Raw genomic sequence first — 24,807 nt, 5'->3', positions numbered from 1 at the left:
GAGTTAAAGGCTCACCAAGGAAAAACAAACACAGAGTGAACATAAAGCTGCATTTAAAAATAAAACCTCTAATGAAAAATAATATTTTCAGGTCTTTTCACTTCTATTTTGACAGGTCAGGGTTCTTGTACTCATTTTTTCTTCATGGGCCAAATTCCTCTATTCCGTCTTTAAAATAAACTTGCTATTAAAAGCTTTATATACGTAAAAAGATAAAAATTCTGAATAATTACAGAGCAATCACGTTGGCTTCATCAGCTGTGACAAATGTTAACATTTATCAGCGGCAATTTGTATGCAATTTAACAAAATATTGAACATATAAATACTGTACTACACAGCATTATAGTACGATGCAGCATCAAATACAATATACATTACTATGCACACAGGTGGACATCAATACATATCAAATTATACGGTGTTACATCTGTTATGTTCTTTCTGCTAATTCCAGCTAAACCAAATGCTAGGTCTTTGCTAACTTAAAGTACTGGAAAAAGGCATCAAGCACCATTTATGGAAATGTATACTTTCTGCAATAATCACTGCTAGTTTATGGAAGTAAAAACAATTGGTATACAAAATCTTCCTTCATAGCTCTTTGCTTCTGAGTGATTTTTTTTTTAAGTGGCAAACTCTGAAAAATGAGATTGAAAGTAAAATTTTCACGATTAGTAGATCATATAATGCAGATGGCGTAAATTAGCCATTTTTAAAATATAGGCAGCAGAGCCTGGAGTAAAGAACAAATGAATTTATCCCCTACCACCACTGCAAATACTAAACTGTAGGAAGTGCACAGAAGCACCGGAACAAAGTTTGACATAGCAACAAAAACAATTTACAAATGCACATATACCTGGTGGAAAAAATAGTCAGGCTTACAGTAGTAATTTTTCATGATTGCACACACATGGGGGGAAAAAGAAAGCAACATATTCGGGGTAAAGAAGAAATAATAAGCTACAACCTATAAAGAAGCTGGAAATAGCTGAAAGCCAAAATGTAATATTCATCTGCTAACAAAAAACAGCATTTACCATGGGGAGGCAGGATGTGATGTCTTACGAAATACAACAAATTCACACTTTTTTGCCTGTGAGTTACATCCTGGTACCAAAGGGTTACTGTGCTTTGAAAACCCTCAACAGCAGCCTTAGTAAACATTTAATATTTTTCTTTCTGCTTTCTTAAAGGCCCCAGATGTGCTCTTGCAGATCAAAAGAGACCAACTTATAAAGTTAAACAAAATCATAGGCTTTTGTTCCGAGGCATCGTTGCTGAACTAATTATTCCTGGATGTTGTTTAATGAAATAGCGGTGCCATATATTAAAACAGTTAACAGGATGAGTTGCATGAGTTATAGGAAAGGTCTGATCTGGGATTATAAATTTAACTTTTTCTTCAAAGGAGATGAAACAAACTACTCACAACTCCCCAGCACTTTCTGTCACTGGAAGACTAAAATAGAGGCACCAAAATGTAAGAAAGCTGGAACATAATTCTACATTTTTACCTTTCCCATTGATGATAGAGAACTGAAGAGGGGAAAATTCATAAACTCCCAAGATTTCTTCCCCTGACTCAAAGACCGTTTGCTTTGGTTCCACATCCCCCAAACTGACAATCTTTCAAAATGTCATTACAAACACGAGTCAGAATGAATGAAGCTATGGAAAAGTCCTGGGAGAAAACTATTTCTTTTTACACTAAAGGATTAGAAAAAAACTAGACAGGTTTTCTGTCCTCTTAAACAACCCATGGGAGGTAGTTATTGTCCCTATCAATAAGTATTTTTATTTTAATTACTCTACAAACAGATGGACAAGGAGATATGCATGCACTAAGTTCATTAATACAGTTGGCCCTTTTACAAAATATAGCAACGCTGAACCAGACATTTATAAAAACTGAATTATTTTTGTGAAACGTTTTTATCCTGCCAGGTTTACATGACAGACAAAAAGAAAGCCACTAGAGTTCTCCCATGGACTTCTAAAGACAGGAAGGGAACTGTTTAAAATGATGGCTTTCATATACCAAACAATACACACTTCACTTCCCCAGTTTTGTCTCTTCTGTGTTTGTGTTTTACAGCCTGACACCAACCGACCCAACACTTGCCACGTAATTAACAGACCTAAAAGCTGGAGATGCATACACTGATCATATTAGACTGGATTAGCCCAAAATAAAAAGTTCAGGGGGTCTTGACCAAACTGCACCACAGCTAAACTGTGACAGCTGCTATGAATTTGTATAGACAGTGCCCACACTTTTACTGAGAAAGGTCTAACACACAAAAACCTACAGTAACCTAGGAGATCATAAAGGTTCACCTAACAGTGTCAGGCTGTGTAACTGTATTGACTTGCTATGAAGAAAAAATCCTCTCAGTTGTTTGCATAGGCTTTTTTGATTAATTCACGAAAACAGTCATCCCTCTCCCTGTCGCCCCCGACCCCCAAGACAGTGAGTTGTGACTTCATTGCATCCAAAGTTATATCATATGATGGGGAGGGAGGGGTCCTTAAAAAGTAGAGTATAAAATAAATAGTTCATGCTATGTTGCACAGCATGTACATTCTGCCCATTATAGGAGCAACATACAAATGCTAGATGTGCAGTTCTACACTAGTATCTTAACACATCCTCTACTTGCTTAAATCTCTAAACAGTCATCAGAAGAACAAATTCTTCCATCCCCTCCTTTTTTGTAATCCTGTTGATTTAATTTTTTAAGTCTCAATCTGACCAAGATTCAAACAAATCAGAGCTGTGGCCAACCTGCTTCAGTATACTCCATGTTCTGTGCAAGACAGCAAGTTGCTTTCTTATTTAAAACAAAATCTGTCCTGTTTTCCAATATAAACTAAATGTTTTAAATTGAAATAAAATCCTTCTTCCCGGTTTTTCATGTTACGATGATGGACAGAGGGTATTTAGGATTAAACTGATCAGAGAATACAATGTATCATAGAAGCAAAACAAATCAGAGATGGAAAACACCTATTACACTGCCTCATTCTGAAGAGGGAGTCAAATTCCATTTTGAATTATGGTTGGTGAACCAAGGTATTCATTTAGGACTCCATACTCTAACAGCAGAACTCTCACTGATGGCAGAGAGAGATTTGCAAAAAGATCAAGAGTGGAATATGGCCAAAATATTGGGGAGGGGTTATACACAATAGCACCCACTATGTGCTAAGCACTTTCCAAATGCTTGAGGTTGGTCCCTACTACAATAAGTTCTGAGGACGAAGAAGTAGAAAGAGACCTAGGAAAAGGGGTGGAAAACAGTTGGCAATTTAGATAAAATGTGCATATAAATCAACTTGATTCATTATAAGTAGCATAACAGAAGTGGGTCTTTAAGAGGGACTTAAAGGCAGGCAGGCTAGGGGGTGTGCAAATAGACTCAGGGAGCTCATACCATTGTTCGGGGGCTACCTTGAAGAAGTCATGAAGGTCAGTGTGTGAAAGTATGACAATGCATGGATGAAGTTGAGAGCACTGACAGTGTGGAGATAAGGGGAAGGCTGGGGAGAGCAACACAAAGCATGACAAGGAACAATAGGTAGGAGTGGCAGTATTAGGTAGAGCTTTAAAGTTAGTTTATGTAGATTCGAACATTCCGTTCCTTGTTATAACACGAATAATTTTTCTGCCATTTGTTTCTCTCCCTTCCCTACCTGTATCTCCTCTATTCTTCCCTTTGTATTTCCTTCCTTGCAGCAATTCCCAACTCTCCCCATCCAGTAGACTTCACAACCATTCCCTATTCCAGCATCCAATGATCAGCATTGAAATTGCTAACACTGACATTTCAAGAATCATAATTAGGCTTCTTTGTTAACATTCCAAAGAGATTGTGGGTGGGAGAGCTGACATCTCCCAGCAACATTGCTTCAGGCTCTTTGCAGATTCAGACCCTTTGCAGATTCAGACCTACAACATTGCATCAGTTATATCTTCACAATCTAGAGGGCAAGTGACTTCTCTTTTTTCAATGAAAGCCAAGATTACGCAGAATCCAAATATGCCATGTAGGCCACTAAAATATATCAGGTAGGCTGAATCCAGTCCTCGGGACATTTCTGATCTAATCCATTACCTAACCAATGCAGAACTGTTCCTTACTCAGCACATTTTCTAATCCTTTGGATGTTTAAAACTACCCTGGACACAAGTGATGGAGCTTCCACCATACCTTTTAAGGTACCATTCCATGATCAAAAAGAACTAATTGCCAAAAAGTTTTTCAGTTTTATCCCATTGTCAATAGCTATTATAATCCTAAACAGCTCCTCTCCCTTTGCTTATACATTGATCTGGTTTACGTACTTGAAAAATGATGCAAAACGCATCAACATTTGTCTTTTGGTACATTACATGTGTTACAATTTTATGTACCATTTTTATAAGAAAATTATTCAAAAAAATGTCTGGCACAACAAACATTCTACAAAGGCAGGCGTATCTATGTGAGATGAGGTACAAAACTAAAGATACTCAACTAGCTTTGCTCACTCTGACAATTACACCGAAGGAAACATAATATCAGAAAGTGCCTTTAAAAAAAATAAAGACAGCAATGACAAAAGGCAACAGCAAGCAACTGAAAGCTTGCAACACTACAGAACTAATGAATTATTAGTGCCTCTCTCTTATGGTAGCTACATATAACAGACACCACTGCAGCAGCCATCATATCTCTGAACTTTTCCTCATTAGTTGAAAACAGTCCTCTTCTCAACAACCAAAATAGCATTTGATCTAGTCTTTGATAGTGGGGCTTATCTCAGTGCAAACCAATGCTGAAGACAGACTCACCATCCAAAGTAGTCTTTACATGCAGTAGCAAGACCACGGCATATCCCAGCTAGATTTTGAGAAGTATTACTATTACAGGCATTTATATAAGTACCCATCACAGTGGTGTCTGAGTGCACTTGCATGGCTTGAAATGAGGAACAGTTTTAATATAGGGGACTTGGCAATATCATTTGGGAAAACGTATTACATTATTGGAGACACTCACAAGGAAGTCAAGAGTGAATGTGGTTCATTAAAAAAAAAAAATTATTTATTTTTTAAATCAAGACGTAGGCCAGGTCTACACTAGGAACTTTTGCTCGCATAGCACAGTTGATTAGAGAAGTGATTTCTGGTGAAATTTCTATACCAGCAAAAGCCATAGTGTAGACAAAGTCATACAAGCACAGAAATGCTTTTGCCAGTATAGCTTATTTTCCTCACCAAACCAGTATAAACTATACTGTTGAAAGCACTTTTTTTGCAGTACGGTTGCATTTAAACTAGAAGGGTTTTGCTGGCACAGCTACACTGGCAAAAAATGTAAGTGCAGACTAGGCATTAGATAAACAGACAATTAAGAATGGCTTTTCATTTGGCCAGAAAGCCATGTCTCCACAGCCTGCCCAGGTAGTCAGCTGCTCATAAAAATAAGGAGATCTAACTTCAAGCCTCATCAGGATTAAAAGACAGATAAAAATATGGAAGGAAAGGAACTAGTGTGCACACTGTTTTCCTCACAGGACTTCATGAGTTGAACTGGGGAGGGAGAATGAATACAACTTTGTCAGAGTTTAATTAACTAAAACAGCTGCTGTTAGTCACCTTTCAAGTTATTCTCCAGCCTTTCTCAAAGGCAAAAAAGAGTTGTGCGCAACTGGAGTGTTCCCTGTTCTGTCTATACTATCATCAAATATTACATCCAAAGGGGATGCAAACAAAAGTGACACCTGTTTTTCTTCCTGAAAAACGTAGATACCACTTATTGCCGTCAGGGTTTTTTATTTTATTTTATTAAACTGGCATAAACAATATACAGTTCGGAAATAAACCCTTTTTATTTTCTCCTTTTAAAAAACATTTATTACTGTCAGATAACCCAAAAGATGTTAACACATGTAGCCAAAACTTAGGATTTGCCAAACTCAATTAAATCATTACGTCTGGTATGCTGCCTATGGCAAAGGCCAATACCTGTTGCTTCAGAGAAAGATGTAACACACCACTAATATACTTGACCAATTGTACAACAATGTAAATGGGGTGGTAGCTGTGATAGTCAAATCTCATCCCTGAAGAATGGATTCCGATTGCTCTTACCTTAGCATAACTACAGACGTTACTGGTCATAAAATAACATTCTTTTCTGATATCATGGTGATCGGCACTACAAAAAAAAAAAAAATGAAACAGACAGATAAATCCAGCCACATATCTGATGTTCTAACTTGAACCCATAAGGTAAGAAAATTCAGAGTTTAAGCTCAAGCTCTGTTACTCCCACTTTTGCTGGGGCTCTTCAAAACATCTGGGGTGAAACAGTCATTCTGCATGTGCACACCTTTGGATTAAGAATGCCATAAAGGAGCTTAGCATTATATTTGAATTGCCTGACTCTTAAGAATTTCAGTACAAACTCTTAGCTAACCTAATGATTTTTGTGCTATAGTACACATTCAGCACAAGCCATGTTTCTACAAGTCTTTGGCTCCATCTGCTGACTTTTAGCATTAGAAATAATTGACAAGGGCTCAAAACATTAATAGTTTTTGGAACATGTCAACTTTTTTTTTTTTTTAAATCTTCCACATTTTTATAAGTGAATTTCACAAAGTAAAACAACTTAACACACCGAGTGTGTTGTCTAATAACTGCCAAAAAAGGGTTGAAGCAACAGTGAAACAAACAGTTCTAAAAGGGAGGTATTTGAGGAAGTTTAGGGAAGAATAGTGGGTACATGGACCACACTTGGAAAGCTGGTTGAAATCTGGTTTATCTTACTGGCTCAATTTAATTCACAGAGTCACCCCACAATTGAGTATAAATGGCAACACGACTGGAACAATAATAGGAGCCACAAATCCATACTGTAGTGCATTGGCAGGGCTTGATGGAGGGTACTTTACTCAACACCTGACAACGCTGGGTTCAGCTTTTGCCATTTTTCTCAAGCTCTCTGCTTCATAAAAACTACAACTGAAGTATATTTATTGAAGACAAAGTCGTACAAATTGCTTTGGGGGCTCAGAAACCCTAATATTTGTCTTCTCCAGCAGTGCAATATATTTTTCATTCCCACAGATTTCTGATCATTATCAGAGCGCTAGGAACTCAAACTAGATAGTATTTCCAAAGAAAACGTACACATGAGAAATACATTTCATGAGCCCATAAATATAATAAGGGAGAAGCCTCTGACCAAACTTTACTTTAGGTGCTTTCACAAACCTGAAAGGGAAGGTTGTGAACTCTTTTTACAGTACAAGTGAGAAACAGAACTTCAGTATAATACAGACGAACATTTTCTAACTTTGATGCCTGAAGTTAGGCAACTGAAACTATTATTAAACAGAAGTGGCCTGATTGTCAAGGTGCTGAGCGCTCATGACTGCCAGTGACTTGAATGGGAACTGGGGCAATCAGCAGCTCTTAAAATCAGGCCACTTTCTTTTAGGAGCCTAATTTTATGCACCCAAGTTGCTAAATGTTGACCATACATTTTAACCCTTTCTGCATTTTATATCTGTGCACTCTGAAAACACATTCCCATGATCATCTTTGAGGACACAGGCGCACACAAGAACACACTTATACTGAATCACCTATGCAGGAATTGTTAAGATATGAGGGATCCTTATTCAACAAACATCATGAATGACTTCTACATCGGGCTGCAAAAGTCTTAAAAGAGTGGTTTCCTTGGCACAGGTCCCCCCCAGGGACCAAGAGGAGTTGTTTTTTGTTGGGGTTGGGCGGGAACCAAGATTAAACAGCATCTGATCCAGACTTGAAAGTTCACCCTTTCTTATCACAAAATAAGCATAAAACTCATTACAGATTTGAGAGTAAAGCTCTTTTGAAAGTAAAATACATAAAACCTCTTATAAGTAACATTACATGAAATGTATATTTTACTTTCTGGCACATATACAAAGGCACTGGACTGTAATTTTCTACAAATTTCTTACTAAAATCCATCAAAATTTTATGATCCACTCGTCATGATAGGGAATTGCTTGTGTTTTTTATAAACAGCTGAAACAATTGAAATAAAATATGAAATAATATAAATTCTGCAAAGAGGTTCACAAGATGTTGCTAGTTGTGCATAAAATCCAAAGAAATAACTGATCTGCGTTATTTCTCTTAAATGGGATATATCCCTAAAATATCTATGAGTGAAAATATTCTCAGATCAAGTGGGTACAGAAATACATTTGTGCACAGTTTCACTTGGAGAAAATTTCCACTGTAATCTGGTTTTGGATTTAAACAAACTTTTACATCAGGGAAAACCTCAAAATATAATCACATACAAATTTAATAATCTTTCATGTAATTTTCATAAATACAAAAAACTTCACAAAAACAAACATGCATGCTTTAATGGATCATGCACACTTATGACAATTATTATTTCTAGGGCACAACGCATTCTCTGTCAGAGCCTATCTAGCCCTGCAGTGAAGCTAAAAAGCAGATGTTTGTGACATCCCAGCCACTGGAATGACATCAAATAGGGGGGTAAAACTTCACTGCAGATTGGAGCAGAAAGAATCTAGGCTATAAGGGAGAAAGATTTTGAAAAAAATACAAATAGCAATAACCCAATCTTAAGACAGAGCAGTTAAATACACAAAATGTGACAGAATTTTAAACTGTGGTTCTAAAAGCAATGTTATGTCAGGCATAATGCACATCCTGGATGTTTTATGGTATGGGCTGGAAGAGAGAGACCAAGACAGAGAGAGCGTGCGTACTAAGTGACCCAAGACTTCCTCTTGTTAGTAGCAACACAACCTGAATCCCCTCCAAAAAAACCTCACTTTTCCTTTTTTCTTTCCTTTCTACTCACTTCTGAATGGGCTTGTCTCCTCTTCTTTTAAAAAAAAATGAATTAAAAACCAACATGTACTTTGTCCTTCTCTTAGTGTTTCTACTGGCATCTAACACCCTGGTATTTAGCACAGTATATTACTAACAAGTCAGTGGTCTGGCATCAGGAAAGTATTTTATATCCAATTTATTTGTCTGTGTTTATCTGCTGCTACTTCAACACGATCAGCAGTCCACATCTCCTCAGCAAATTCATTTCCTTCTAAAAGTAACTTAATACCTAAAATAGAATAGGGTATAATGGGATAGCTGGAATCCCGTCAACAGAGTTTCTGATACTGAACAGTCTTTGACAACTCTAGTGGCATGTTAGTCTGAGACCCCAAGCCAACCTAAATTTTTGTATACGTACAAAATCCCTGGCACCTCCTCAGAGAAGAACATAGCACTAAAGAGAGAAAAGACATGAGATACACATTCCAACATATCTGAAGGCACATGGTTCTCTTTAAGGTTCCTTCTCCCTGGCATACTGTTCTATGCTATACTCCAGGATATTCACGGGAAATTTTTATTTTACAAAAAACTTATGGACTCCAATCCATTTACATTAAAGTCTCCAGTGTTGCCTTGTGACAGGAGTGTTGTTTCACAGGCACAATTGGTCATTTCTTCTGGTCCTGGTAAAATACAATCTTCTATTTTCCCTACTCCTCATTCCAATGGTTTCATTTTGAGTGGCTGTGGTATATTTGCAGATTCCCTGTGTTCTAAAGACTTTAATTTATTGACTGCTACTCTCTACAAGAAGGACCAATCTCAACTGGAAAAAACACTCCCCTTACTGTCTCCTGAGAGCTTCATAGAATAAAACTGGAATGATTTGTAAGAGTATATTTTCTTTTCCTATTCACTATTTAAGTAATCTGCTGTTGTCTCATGTACTAACTACATATTGTACATCAGGACAAAAACCCACCTCCAGTGTTGCTCATTACACCAGATATGTCACACAGAGAACTCATTGGGCTCTAAAAAGAACATAAAAAAAACCACAACTACTACAGTGAAGAGCCAGCAGGGACATAGTTAGGGCCCTACCAAATTCACAGCCATGAAAAACACATCATGGACCGTGAAATCTGGTCTTTTGTGTGCTTTTATCCTTACTGTACAAATTTCACAGGGGAGACCAGCATTTGTCAAATTGGGGGTCCTGACCCAAAAGGGAGTTGCAGGGCAGTCACAAGGTTATTTTAGAGGGTTCACAGCATTGCCACCCTTACTTCTGCACTGCCCTCAGAAGCTGGATGGCCGGAGAATGGCGGCTGTTGGCCAGGCACCCATCTCTGAAGGCGGTGCCCCGCCAGCAGCAGCACAGAAGTAAGAGTGGCAATATCATACCAGGTCACCCCTTACTTCTGCTTTGCTGCCTTCAGAGCTGAGTGGCCAGAGAGTTGTGGCTGCTAACTGAGGGCCCAGCTCTGCAGACAGCAACGTAGAAGTAAGGGTGGCAGTACCATACCATGCCATCTTTACTTCTGTGCTGCTGCAGACAGTGGCTATGCCGTCAGAGCTGGGCTCCCAGCCAGCAGTTGCCACTCTCCAGGGAGTGCTGTCACCAGCAGTAGTGCAGATGTAAGGACAGCAGTCCCGCAACCCCTCCTACAATAGCCTTGCGACCCGCCCACAGCTCCTTTTGGAGTCATGACCCCTACAATTACACCACCATAAAATTTCATGTTTAAATAGCTGAAATCATGAAATTAACAACTTTTAAAATCCTATGACCGTGAAATTGACCAAAATGGACCCTGAATTTAACTATGTCTAGGCCCCACCAAACAAATATCAGGCACCAGAGTAAAAAAATTAGAGGTCCCAATGCCTCATGAAAAATTTGTTTAGAGACCATCCCATTTCTATCTCATTTTTCTGTATCTGTCTTCCCCATTGAAAAATAATTACTCCTGTCATCTGCTTGTAAACAGGATCTTCGTTTTCAAAGAGAAAATTTTCTCCTGTTGTTGATTTTTACCATGTGAGCACAGCAAGCAGAAAGGTCATCTCTTACACCGTTCTTTTGCATTGTCTATTGCATATCCTGTATTCAGAAGATATTAAAAACCAGGTGGACTCAGGTTCTAAAAATGGGCCCACTTTGTTCCATCAGTAAATATAAGATCAAAGGCAGGGCTACTAACAAGTCTGCAAAATTCACTAAATTTATATTACAAAATAAAGTAACTTACATATTTGTCCTGGATAAAGGACAAATAAAGTGTTAGACATTTATTCCTGTGACATCCCTTCATTAGGGTAAGAAAGAAAAATCCAACTTTCTTTTGTGGTATATGTTTCTATGCTAATTTTTGTGACTATGAAGAGCTTGGGAGTTTGCAGTTTCAGTTTAGTCAGTTGTAATGGAAAATCTCTATCTAGGCATTTTATATAATGGTTATCACTGTGCTATCTGGGCGAGCTTGCATATTATGCCAATGGGTATTCTAAAAACAGGCACTCTAGTACTGCTTTTTCTTTCCTTACATCATAAGGAGGTACTAATCATTATTAATACAGTATTATTACAGGAATGCTAAGGTGAAGAAATGAATCTTGCATAATATTCTGACAATACATGTTACTGTCACAGACAGAAGATGACAGATTCATGTGATGAGCTAGTTTTCATGCAAATTTACCTAGCAATAACAAGAAAGAATAAAATATACAAATAAAATATATTTGACCGCCTATTATTGTCAAATACTAAAATTCATCTTAATAGCTCTGTCTGAGCAAGGACTGAGTAGGAGCCTCAGCATTTGGATCATAGACTTTTCACCAATTCACAGGTGTGAGAGGAGCTTTACACTATGTAGGGTCAAGGGTCAACCAAGCAAAATGCAGTTTGTATTGCTTTGATTTTTAAAAGCGTGATCAAATGAAGGTTTCTACATGGATGACCAAGGAAGAACAAAAAGTGACATTCCCTTCCCTTATCCTGGTTACTGAAATCTTGCCAATGCCTTCAGCAGTTGAGCTTTACATATTAAAAATGTGATAGTAGCTCATTGCCCAACCAACCCATTTGTATTAATGTTACAGCCACAGCAAGAATGTACTGTGAAAGATACAGTTACCACATAGGTTACCTTTCCAATTACCATTCAACCATTTAAATAGGATTTCTGCTCAAATGTTATGTGTACGTGCATGTGGGTCTGCTCTCAATTGAATTATACTGAGAACAATTCTACCTGATAAATAAAAAGCAGATCAAAAATAACATTTGGAAAGCAAAATTTTTTTTTAAAAGCTAATGAACTGGCAGCAGTAATACTTAAGCAAACAAGTTCTGCAAACAGAAAACAGCCATCTTTTGCTTTCTAGTTACCATGAAGTTTAAAATGAAGGCACTTTGATAGAAGCTTGTAGCTCTTGTAACAGTGCCCAGCAGTTGATAACTAACATGGTTTCAATCTGACGTTGGATTGTGGTTTCCCCAGTCCCAAGAAAATGACACTTAGTCATTTCCCCAGACAACAGGTTCAATCTCCCCCTTGAGTGGGGAAAAAATTCATTAAACAAAATTAGTTAGGTTCCTTCCTTGATGGCCTAGGAGCAGCAGCAGAGTGGGCCCAACCTATACATTTGCCAAGGGACAGAGGGCATGCTAGATGGTTCAACACACAGTTATACATACATGGAAATGGAGAACAGTCCCACAGAAAGGACTTTTTGAATCCTCTGAAAACAGATTCTAGATAACTGGAGACAGAAGGTCTATTAACTACCTGACCAGAAAATCCTATATACCAATCACTTACCAACAACTCCAGCTGCAGACTAGGTCAGAACAAGTTTCACAATGCTAGCACAGACCGGCGTATTTCAGGCAAGATGCTGTACCACCATCCTTGGCCCTTCGTCCCTCACCCACATATACAAACAACTCAACTAAAGTAACTCCATTCTGATCTGAAACATTGCCTACCTAGAGTTTTTATTCCATGGTCACTTTGATATCTCCTAATATTCCAGGTCTCTCATGCCTCTTCCAAGCAGAGACCAACATACTACCAAATTGTTTCAAGTTGCAAATTGGTCTCACCAACATGGAAAAATGTTCACTAGAAATTAAGTTTAGATGATCCCATGTTTCACTTTCAACTGAAACCCAATTGAAATTTGATCCCAGATCTCCAAAAGTCCAAAGCTATGGTAATGCTTTGCACCACCTAGCTCCAAAGACCACATTATTTTGGGTCAACTGCACCACAGAAGTACTTCAAGATGTCAAATGAATTAATCTCAGAGTGTTAACCCATCAGATAAACTGGAAGAAAGCAGATGGGCATGGAAGTACTGTTGACGTTAAAACCAATCCCGGAGAACTGTCCTCTCTCCAGCCAGAAAGCACCTATCCGTGGAGCAGAGCTCCTGCATAATTCTTTTATTATATTCTAAGTGGATAGAAGCATTGCAGAAATGAGGCACTTATCCCTAAACTGGGGGTAAGGAAGGAATTCACATCTTCTGAATAACCCTTTCTGGCCAAGGGGCTTTGAAGGAGTTTATGTCCAGTCTTCCTTGGCTGGAACTGGGTACCCAGAATATGTATCACCTCAAAAAATTGCAAATGAGTTTTCAAATTTAGCATTTGAAGAGTTAATTAAATGGCACTAGGCAAGCCACTTTCCCCTCATAAAGGATCACATTAAACACATATAAGCTCCAGATATGTAACGTATGGTTTGTATTAGCGATGCTCAGGTTGGCTGCTCTCCCTCTGGCTTTCTTCCCTTCCCCTCTACCAAGGGGTGGGGTGGGAGCGGGGGTGGGGGAATAAACATACTTATATACATCTCGCTCCCTCTCTTCTGTGTCTTTTCCCTGGTCCTGAATAAAATGAACCCTAAAATTCTGAGCCCTATCTCACCCAAATCGCACCTGTTCTGTAAGAACACTTCATACAAACAACTGCCAATAGGAACAGAAATGCTGTATATTAGTTATTAGGTACAGATGTTGCAGAGAACAGGAAAAAATATAGAGGTTTTCCAGTGCCAATTCAAAGTCGAAGGCATTAATCTAAAATTGTTTTTTCAAAAATTAAAGAGAGACTATAGGAATGGCAACTACGTTAAGCTTGAAAAAAATGAACTGAAACATCTGAGATATTAAGATTCAGAATCAGTAACATTAAATACATGTAAAAAAATAGTGGAACTGATTTCTAAAGAAGCTGAGCACCTGCTGTTCCTACTAATATGAACGTGATTTGTGGGTGCTCAGCCCTTTTAAAAGATCAGGCCAAATATATTTGAAGAGCCATCTGAAGGTGTCAAGGGTCCTTCCCCACTCTGAACTCTAGGGTACAGATGCATGGACCCACATGAAAGACCCCCTAAGCTTATTCTTACCAGCTTAGGTTAAAACTTCCCCAAGGCACAGATTTCTTTCTTGCCTTGGGAACCAGCTTAGGTTAAAAACCTGGTACACTGCCACCACCAAGTGATTTAACAACAAATCCGGGAAGAGACCACTTGGAGATGTCTTCCCCCAAAATATTCCCCCAAGCCCTACACCCTCTTTCCTGGGGAGGTTGAGAATAAACAAGGTGAGCACAAACTAGCGTTGGATTTTTAAGAACCAAAAAACCCAGTCAGATTCTTAAAAAACAGAACTTATGACAGGTTTCAGAGTAGCAGCCGTGTTAGTCTGTATTCGCAAAAAGAAAAGGAGTACTTGTGGCACCTTAGAGACTAACAAATGTATTTGAGCATAAGCTCCGCTGAATGCATCTGATGAAGTGAGCTGTAGCTCACGAAAGCTTATGCTCAAATAAATTGGTTAGTCTCTAAGGTGCCACAAGTACTCCTTTTCTTTTTTTGAGAACTTTATTAGAAGAACAAAACAAAGATAAAAGAAACACTCTATAAGATTAGAATGGAAGATCATCTCACAGGCAGTCAGATTCAAAACATAGCGAATCCCTCCAGGCAAAACCTTAAGTTACAAAATGACACAAAAACAAGAATACACATTTCCTCCAGCACAGCGAATTTACAAACCAAAACAAAGAAAACCTAATGCATTTTCTAGCTAGATTACTTACTAACTTTACAGGAGTTGGAGAGCTTGCATCCTTGACCTGTTCCCAGCAAAGGTATCTCACAGACTGACCAAAGCCTTTTTCCCCCTCTCCAGATTTGAAAGTATCTTGTCCCCTCATTGGTCATTTTGGGTCAGGTGCCAGCGAGGTTACCATAGCTTCTTAACCCTTTACAGGTGAAAGGATTTTGCCTCTGGCCAGGAGGGATTTTATAGCACTGTATACAGAAATGTGGTTACCCTTCCCTTTATATTTATGACGGAAAGTCTTAAGGTCAAGCCCTTACTCCACTACTTAACCACACAAAAATAGAGCTCATAAGCCCTTTTCACATTCAACAACTGATGGTATCCTAAGCCACTGAAGTAGAATATTTACCATCACAGGCCAAACCATACACATTTTACTTACACAAGTAATCCCCCCAGCACACGTAAAGCAAGCAGGATATGACCTGATGTGAGCAATTCTTTTCAGAAAGGGCGTGAAGGAAAAAACTCTTAGAAACCCTGCGTCAGTAAGTGACCAATACAAATATTTAAGCTTAAGTGTATTTGTAATTTTAAAGCATATGTTTGAGTTACTGACTTGGGATTTAAAGATTAAAAAAAAAATTATATAAGCTACCCGTAGGATGGTCACCAAGACACAATTATAGTCATCTACTAAATTCACCTCACTAAAATGTTGTGGGTTTTTTTTAGATTTTCTGAATTATCCTATTTCTGTTTATAGCATTTCAATTAAAAAAAGAAGGTTGCCTGAAATTTACATTAAAATGTTATAATGAGGCGTTCTAGCAAAACTTCAAAGAAAAAAGAAACCCAGCAGGCTCTACAAACAAGGCACATCAAGAAAACATCATTTGCCCTCTAAATAGGACATCTCAGACTAATTATACTTTTATTTTTTTATTAATAGTTTCATTTTTAAAGCAGGTAAATAGCTTTTCTTATGACTGTAAGCTCTCTGGGGCAGGGAACACGTCTAGTTTTGATCTTCCACCGCACCTATCACATTGATTATTCTGATCAGGCTCTCTAGCAACTATGATAATATAAACACACAATTATAAAAGCTAGGCTAAGAGAACATCAAGGTTGCAAAGTCAAGCACTCAAAAGATCGGAAATGCCAGAATTAAAGTTGCACTTTGGGAGAAAGGATTAAAATTCAAAATGATCTTGACAAACTAGAAAAATGGTCTGTAACTAAATAGGATGAAATTCAATAAGGACAAATGCAAAGTACTCCACTTAGGAAAGAACAATCAACTGCACAAATACAAAATGGGAAATGACTGCCTAGGAAGGAATATTGCAGCAAGGATTTGGGGGTTATAGTGAATTACAAACTAAATACGAATCATCAATGTAATACTGTTTCAAAAAAATGAAAATCATTCTGATATGTATTAGCAATAGTGTTGTTAGCAAGACACAAGGAGTACTCTAATCAGCACTTCTAAGGCCTCAACTGGAGTAGTGTGTCCAGTTCAGGGAAAGATGTGGACAAACTAGGGAAAGTCTGGAGGAGAGCAACAAAAACAATTAAAAGGTCTAGAAAACAAGACCGATGTGGAAAGGCCAGTACATAAAAGATTGTTATAAGAGAGGAGGGTGATAATTTGTTCTTCTTAACCACTGAGGACAGGACAAGAAGTAAGGGGCTTAAATTGCAGCAAGGAAGATTTAGGTAAGACATTAGGAAAAACTTCCTAACTGTAAGGATAGTTAAGCACTGGAACAAACTGCCTATGGAGGTTGTGGACTCTCCATTATTGGAGGTTTTAAAGAACAAGTTAGACAGATACCAGTCAGGGACGGTTGAGATAATACTTACTCCTGCCTCAGTGCAGTGGAGTGGACTAGATGACCTATCAAGGTCCCTTCCAGACCTACATTTCTATGATTCTGTGATTAATGTTTGTGAAGCACTCAGATACTATACTGATGAGCGCCACAGAAAAGCCCCTGAGGAAATTCATCATTTCAGAGAAGGGTCTGAATAGTGCCCAGTAAAGTAAGACTTACGGCCTTTAGATCCATAACAAAGATCTCTGCCACTTGAACTAAAGTAGTAAATAACAGCAATAGTCAACCTTCATGTGGACAAGCCATGAGAGGGAGATGAGACACACACTTTGCTAGTGGATTTCACGGTTATTTGCTAACAGCAGAGGAATGGCGAGACTCAAGAACTTTGGTTTCCATCCTAGGTTCTGAAAGGGAATGTGTTCTAGTGATCACAGATCCTTCTGCCCCTGTCCCCTTCAGTCTGTCCCAGTGCTGTCTCTTACACACCATTCCCCCCAGCTTCTCATCTCCCATCCCAATCCCAGTGATTTTGCACAGCCAGTTCCAATCTCTGCCAACTTGCCCAGGTCCCACACCCCACCCATCCAGACTTCTTGTCCAGACTCCTTGTCCCAATCTCTCCCAAAAGCTGTCAAGGAGACTCAAGAACATGCTTAAAATTAAGTACATGCTTAAATGCTTTTCTGAATCAAGGTCCTAGTTCTGGCCTCATCTGTGTCCCTCTGCATTACCTCACTGCTGTTGGTCCAAGAGCCTTCTCATCAAATGGAACTACTCCGGTAGCAAGGGTCTACTCAACGCTTATAAGAAGAGTTAGACAAGGAATAAGAAAAGTAATAAAGAAAAAAGAAGAAAAGAAAAGCACCAGTCTACTGTCAGCAGAATACGTAATGTCTTGCTGAGTGCGCAGCTCTATTAAGAGAGAAGTCTGGGACATTTCTCCCTCACTTGCATTTCTCGTAAAAGCAGCTCTCACTATTTAAACCCATAACATACTTTTTACATGGTTACCCCCACGGCCTCTGGTTTACTCAGTGTGCCTTATCTTTTTGGATACCCTTTTTCATTTTTTTTTTTTTAGACTCCAGACTTTCTAGTACTTCATACCAGGCACGTTGCTGAGGTTTCACAAACAGAAAATAAAATGTTCTCATACTGGTGTACAAGCATTGGTAAATAATTAAATTGATCAGTTAAATTAACATTTCAAAGCATTTCAAGATCCAGAGATGAAAAACACCACAGAATGGCAAAGTATTATAAATTTAATACATACACTCTAATGGAGGTACTAAGGTCTCAGGTATTCAGTTTGCATTGATAGTCACCAATAACCCCATAAAATGGCAGTGGTTTAGCAAAGCAGACATTTAGCAGGACTAAGATGATGCATGATGTGGTTTCACAAGGAGCATAAATGTTACTGATTGTTTGAGACCAAACCCACTTTGCTTGGGACTAACACTCTCCATGAATTCACCTCGTCTTACCTCTTTGACCTTGTATCCACTTCCTGTACACTCCCTTGTCTACCCACTGCACTCCTGACTTGTCCTCCTCTCTTGCCCTTTGTGGGGGCTCTTCACAACTTAGGGGCAAAGGGAGAGAAAGTGGTTCATAATGCCTTTACTGGAACACCTCCCTGCCTCCAACCAAGTTCACTTTAAAAGGGATATTAAAACAGTATCTTCCTTATCTTGACAAATTACCTTATCTATGTTACTTTCTCAGCAGGATTTCCATTGAGCCTGTAACTGTTGAATCTAACCAAAGCCTTAAGATTAACAACACTGAAAAAAATTAAAAACCAAAATAATTTGCAAAATTTCTCTGTTTTCTTTTTGCCTTTAGTTTAGCTTAAACATTGAAATTAGACTCATCAGTGCTTACAGTTTAGACAGCTCATAGTAATTTTCACTTTCTAATTCTCCTGAACTAACCCACTGCTACATGGGGAAGTTTCAAAAAAAGAAAAATATTTCCATTAAATTTAAATAATTATGAAATACAAAGCTAAAAGTTGGGCCTAAACTATTTGACAGTGTTCTTTCAAAAGACTGCTGAAGACAGCTGAGGTCCAAGGCCCAGAGATGGAAAACAAGAGATGTGAGTTCTTTTCCTGGGTCTGCTCTTCCTCACGTTTGACCCTGGGCACATAAAAACCACAGCATGCCTCAGTTTTCCCATCAGTACAGTGAGGCTAAGGATACTCACCCACCTTCATAAAAGCACTTCACAATTTATTAACTAGAATATGCTAAACAAAGACTAAGGACTTTTCTATATCAACATTTAGGTTGCACATGGCAGGCTAGTGAAGGGTTGAGTCACACACCAGCTTGCTGCGAACTAAATGAAATGGTTCTGTACACCAGTGGTTTTCAAACTTTTTTTTCTGAAGACCCAGTTGAAGAAAATTGTTGATGCCCATGACCCAACTGAGCTGGGGGTGAGGGTTTTGGGGTGTGGGAAGGGCTCAGGGCTGAGGCAGAGAGTTGAGGTGCAAGGGTGAGGGCTGCAGGGTGGGGCCAGGAATGACTGGTTCAGGATGTGGGAGGGAGCTTTGGGCTGGGGAAGGGGGTTGGGGTGTGGGAGGGGGTCAGGGTTCTGGGATGTGCTGTGCCCTGGACGCAGTCAGCAGCAGGTCCGGCTCCTAGGCAGAGGCACACAAATGGTTCCATGAGACTCGTCCGCAGGCACCACGCCCCTCTCGCTCACCTCCCAATGGCCGGGAGTGCAGAGCCAGTGCTTGGGGCGAAGGCAGCGCACAGAGCCTCATGGCGCCCCCGCCTAGGAGCCAAACCTGCTGCTGGCTGCTTCCAGGGCACAGTGCAGTGTCGGAACAGGGAGGGACTAGCCTGCTTTAGCCGGGAAGCACTGCCGACAGGACTTTTAACAGCCCAGTCAGCAGTGCTGACCAGAGCCGCCGTGACCCAGTGCCTTACATTCCGTGACACGGTACTGGGTTGTGACCTGCAGTTTGAAAACCACTGCTGTACACAAGCCTAAGTATTAGTAGTATTGAAATCTTGAATTTGTAACCATCCCTTCGCTTTAACCTAAATTCTCATAGTAAAGTATACTTACAACAATATGTCAAAACATATGTTTTACTGACTGACATCAGTCCTAAAGTGAATGGATAATTACAAATAAGAACCTCACTACCCAGCCCCAGAACCTGTTTTTATAAAGGTAGTAGCAGAAATGTCACATTATATAAACAAATGCAATTTGTAAACCGGGAGGAGGTGGATTTTAGAGACCACTGGAGTAATCCCAAAGGATTCAGAATCAGCATTCTGCCAATATTATGTTTTCACAGCAGAAATCCTAGGTTCATGCTCTTCAAAGTGAATCAAATGCTATAAAACAAATGGTACTAAATTGCCTGGATAGAGAATAGTTTGCTGTGTCAAAGCTTTTTGCCAAACACATACATATAATTTTTCTCTTTGCGGTATAATCAACCCCAGATGGCAATTTACATAGGCACTTTAGTAGGTAAAGGAATCCATACGCTGTTGGCATTCTCAGCCTCAATCAGAGAAAGCATGGGCGTTGGAGAATGTCACTGTTTATTTTTAATTGCTGTGTCCCTCCTTTGTGCAGGTTCAAGCGGTCAGAGATGTCGAAGTCCATTAGTAGAATTAGAAAGTGATGCCACTTTTTTTGGTGAGAGGGTTCCTCAAATTTAAAAAAGCAGCTGGTTTGCAATGTCCCCAAATGCCCAGTGGGCACCAACTGTCAATCTCAGTTATCATAGGGTCGGGGCAAAGAAAGGTCAGTAAACCACAGTGTGCTGTGAAATGTGCTTCCTCCATTACCTTGTAGGCCTGCGAAAGTTTTCACCTTTAGTAGGGATACTAGCCCAACTCTGTGTGGGACAAGCAAGGCACAGGATGAGTTGCCTCTCTTTTCTGTGTCTCAGTTCCCCTCTCTGTAAAATGCAAATAACATCACTGACTTACCTCATGACCTTCGATGGTACGATATGAGTTCCAACACTGCCCATTACTTTACAGAATAAGAAGAGAGAGGTTCTGCCTTCATGAAGCTTTACCTAAGCAAGCTAGTAAGAGGATTAATTCATCAGTGTTCGTAAAGTGCTAAGCCTAATATGTACTTTGCTATATGCCATATATGCAAACTGTTTTGTCTTTTCCTTCCCTAACTTCATTTTCTCCCCACAATCTCACCATAGTTGGTGCAAAAGCCACCTCCTCTGCAGCTCCTCATGTGTGGAAAAGATTCCTTCCCCTTACATCCCTGCAGAACAGACTTCATCTCTTTCCAAATCTCATTTTAAATGATCTCTTTCCTATTTCACCTAATAAATATGAGGAAAATAATCTGCAATACTTAAATTATTCAATACACTTTGCCTTTTTTGTTTACATATTGTCACACACAGAGCACATAATTCTCAAATGCCTTCATCCAAAATTATTCTCAAGATTCTTGAGCCAATAATTCTTGGCCTGTAGTTCATCCAAATTGCAAGTCTTACAATCAAATATATCAATGTGTATATTCAATTGTAAAATTTGTAATTTGAACTGTTCTTCAATCAGCACAGCACAAATTGTAAATTTAAGGAAAAATATACAATTCAACATTCATTTTTGACAAATAGCCAAACTATGTATAAATTCTTAGCAAGCATTTGGACTAGAAAAAGATTGTGCAGTAAAATATGCCAAGTAAATGTGAAAGGGTCACTAACAAATTACGTTTCATTTCTGAACATGAAGAAATAATTTGTGGAATTATTTCCTCCTACTATTCACTCAGCTCCCCCTCTTAATAGCTCACTCTCTCTGTGTTATTTATTATATCCCTATAACTCTATTGCATAACTAGGTTAGCAGAGACAGTTTATAGGAAAGATACTATTTAAAATAGTGTTCTGGTCTACCACTAAAGATCAGAACTCCTTGCCCAGTCCCTCACTGGACCAGAATGCCTGGGGAGAACTGAGAAAGCAGCATGCTCCGTCTGTGCAGGTCTGAGCTCCTCATAGCACTTCTGCAGTGATATCCTCTAACCTAGGAGTTGTGTTGATGACCTCCAAAAGGAGTCCCATTCCAGGTTTCTTCAGCCAAAGGAAGGCTGTTGTTAATGTGCAACTAGATAGGTCCATTTAAATCAGCAGCTGCAGAATGCTTAAGTCCTGGCTCACTTCTCTTAGTTAACTATAAGACCAGAGGCAGAGCATTCTAACCAACATCTGTGAATTGGAACTTGGAAGAGGTTGTGGGGGAAGAGGTTTCCACTCTTTTTGGCTGCCCAGTCTATTTAAAACTTCTCTTTCCAGGGCCTCCTCTCTTTAAGTCTCACCTTCAGGTTTCCATTTCCCTTGCTAATGACATTCTATAAGCCACTGGACAATGCCATGTTACAAGTTACGCTCTATCCCAAATGACTGAGTTTCTATCATCCTTGCCTGCTCAGCTTGGGCTAAAGCAGCACAACAGGAAAATAAAGAAGTTAACAAATAAATCAACAAACTAAGAAACAGAGAAGAATATGTTGTTCCTTGTTGAGTCTCTCAATCTCATGGGGCTGGGTGACAGAGAAAACTCACCTTCAGGGCAGGAATCTCCACATTATCACCTAGGCTCACAGAGCCAGAAAGAACAGTCCCTGTCATCACTGTGCCTTGACCCTTGATGGAGAAACAGTGGTCGATGGCCATAAGGAAGGGTCCCGTGGGGTCTCTTGTTGGCAGGTAAGCCTGAGCCTTCAGGACCTGAAAGATAGACAAAAGAAGTACCGTGTCTTGGTGAAAATGTCATGACAGGTGTGATGCAAAAAGAGATGATTGATTCAATAAACTTGTAGTTTTACTGACTTCAAGAGTCCCACAACAAGCTTGAAATAGACCAATGTCAAATAAACTGTAAACGTTACAGAGGAGATGTACACTTAGCAGCAGCAAGAGGGGATTGATTTTCTGCCATAGAAAGATTTGGTACTGCACACTCAGCTTGGCTAGCAAAACTGTGCTAGAGATAAAACTCCTGTGAAACTAAACAGAAACACTGTGGCAAAAGAGAATGAAAAACCCTGCACTCCTTAGATTAAAAATAAATGCCAGTGCCATTTTAAAGCGCATTTTACCACTATAGCTTCTCAGATTTGAAGGAGGAGATTTCGCTATATATGTAATCTTAAAATGCCTCAGAAAACTCATCCCTGCCTCTATCTCATAAGAAATATTGTATTGGAATAAGACAAGAGAATTTAAATGAGACTGACTTAGGATTTATGTTGACATTTCTTGAAGGAATAAACTATTTTCATCGCTCTCTCTCTCTCAAAAGCACCATCTTTATTAAGCTTAGGACAAGCTTACCCAGGCTAGGATTTCATTGCATTTTGTTTGTTAAAATACGACAGCAAGATGAAAAAACCTTAATTATCATGGGCTGCAGTAGTGTGGCCAGCAGTGGGTCAGGGACCTGGTTCACATCTCAATCCTAGTCCCCAGTTGAGAGAATTACAAAAATACCCTTTCAATTTGGTACAACTGTCAGTGTCTGCTCATAAAAAGGCATAGGACAGGAACAGCGGGTCAAGACTGAGATGCTATGGTAGAAGAATGGGAGATAGGTCCAGAACTAAAATTGTAGGGATGAAATACTGAGGAACAATGGCAGTGTTTGCACAGAACTTGTGTACTCTTACAGTACTGGGATTCCCTTGAGCAGAAACTGAAAGTTGTGCTAAATTATAGAATTGTTTTGACGTGTAGATATGTGTCCTAGCAACAAGGATTTAACATCAAACCCACTGTCTCTTGTTACCCAGTATTTGAACCAGATATCCACAGTGAGCAACCCAATGTACTGCATACCCCACACTCTGACATGATAAGAATCTAGTAACACACTAAAATAACAGTCCAGTTTATTGTAGATGGGTGGTAGAACCACCTATAAAGATTGTCCGACACTTCCCATTACAATATGATGTGTTCAGTTGCTTCCAACTTTGCCAAATTAACTGTTTGGGCTGAAATTTTACATGCTGGGTGTCTGCCTCAGGCTGAATTTCTTTGGAAAGTTTCAGCTAAAACAGTTCAGCCATTTCCAAGAATTAGGTTAGGAAAAACTATATTGTTTTGCCATTTAAAAAAATCCTGGCAACATTTTCTTTGAAAAGTTTTAACATCTCCCACTTGGGAGCAGGGATGTGAAATTTGGCAGGGGGTAGCCTATATGCCAGGGATGTGCCTTTTGTTGTCCATGTGAAAATCCATTCATATTTGGTCACATTATAAGCTTCAAAAATATGCTGAGAAGACTTTAGAGTTTAGCAGCTAAAATTCCCCTCACAGCTCCTACATATGCCTGGACTGCGCACGTGTCATGCCCCCAGAGTAAATGAGCATGCTCAAGCCTAGGCCTACAGGGGCAAAGCTGGACTCTCCTGTAATTGCAACTCCCTGCTAGGGTATAGGCAGGCACCAGAACTGCCAGAAAGAAGCCTGACTCTTCTGTACTATTAATAATGCCCTCCTGGCATCCAGCCAGCATGGAGGAGAAAACCACCTGACCCAAATACAGAGGGGACAAAAACTGGGGTGGGGAGAGGGAAAAACAGATTGGGACACGGAACCTAGTGAGACTAGAACTGGAAGGGTTAGGGGGCACTAGGACATATTGGGTAAAGAGACTGGGATTGTGCACCAGTGAATGAGGGAAAGGGGCAGAAGAGAAAGGATAAGGACCCAGATATGACAAGAAGCAAGAGGGCTTGGGTGAGAAGAAGACTGGGACGAGGGATGGGAAACAGACAGAGAGAAACTGGGGGAAGGGTGAGATTGGGACTTGGCTGTAAAGAGCCTGGAGAAGGAAACTAAGACTAGCTGCTCAAGGAGACCAGAACTAGGATGAGAAGCCTGAGGACTTAAGACTGGGAACACAAAGAGAACACGACTGGAATGAGGAGCAAGGGGAAAGGAAGAGACGGGATTAGGATGGAAACAGG

The 24,807-nt window shown here is 39.5% G+C and overlaps 1 protein-coding gene across 2 annotated transcripts in view; it reads right to left on the bottom strand.

Moving 5' to 3' along the window:
- The window catches only part of EEFSEC (eukaryotic elongation factor, selenocysteine-tRNA specific), a 167,420-nt gene that overhangs the window by 87,601 nt on the left and 55,012 nt on the right, over nt 1-24,807 (bottom strand). For both annotated transcript variants that reach the window (XR_013346683.1, XM_077822239.1), the window contains exon 4: nt 22,400-22,564. Coding sequence is in view for 1 of the 2 variants with exons in the window: in XM_077822239.1 (XP_077678365.1) it covers nt 22,400-22,564 (165 nt within the window). In the remaining variant the exon portion in view is untranslated. The remainder of the gene's footprint in view (nt 1-22,399; nt 22,565-24,807) is intronic.

This window comes from Eretmochelys imbricata, chromosome 7, assembly GCF_965152235.1.
Source record: "Eretmochelys imbricata isolate rEreImb1 chromosome 7, rEreImb1.hap1, whole genome shotgun sequence".
NCBI classification, from domain to species: domain Eukaryota; kingdom Metazoa; phylum Chordata; order Testudines; family Cheloniidae; genus Eretmochelys; species Eretmochelys imbricata.
The sequence above is the reverse complement of the archived record's forward strand: the minus strand, read 5'-3'. Positions and strand labels throughout refer to the sequence as shown.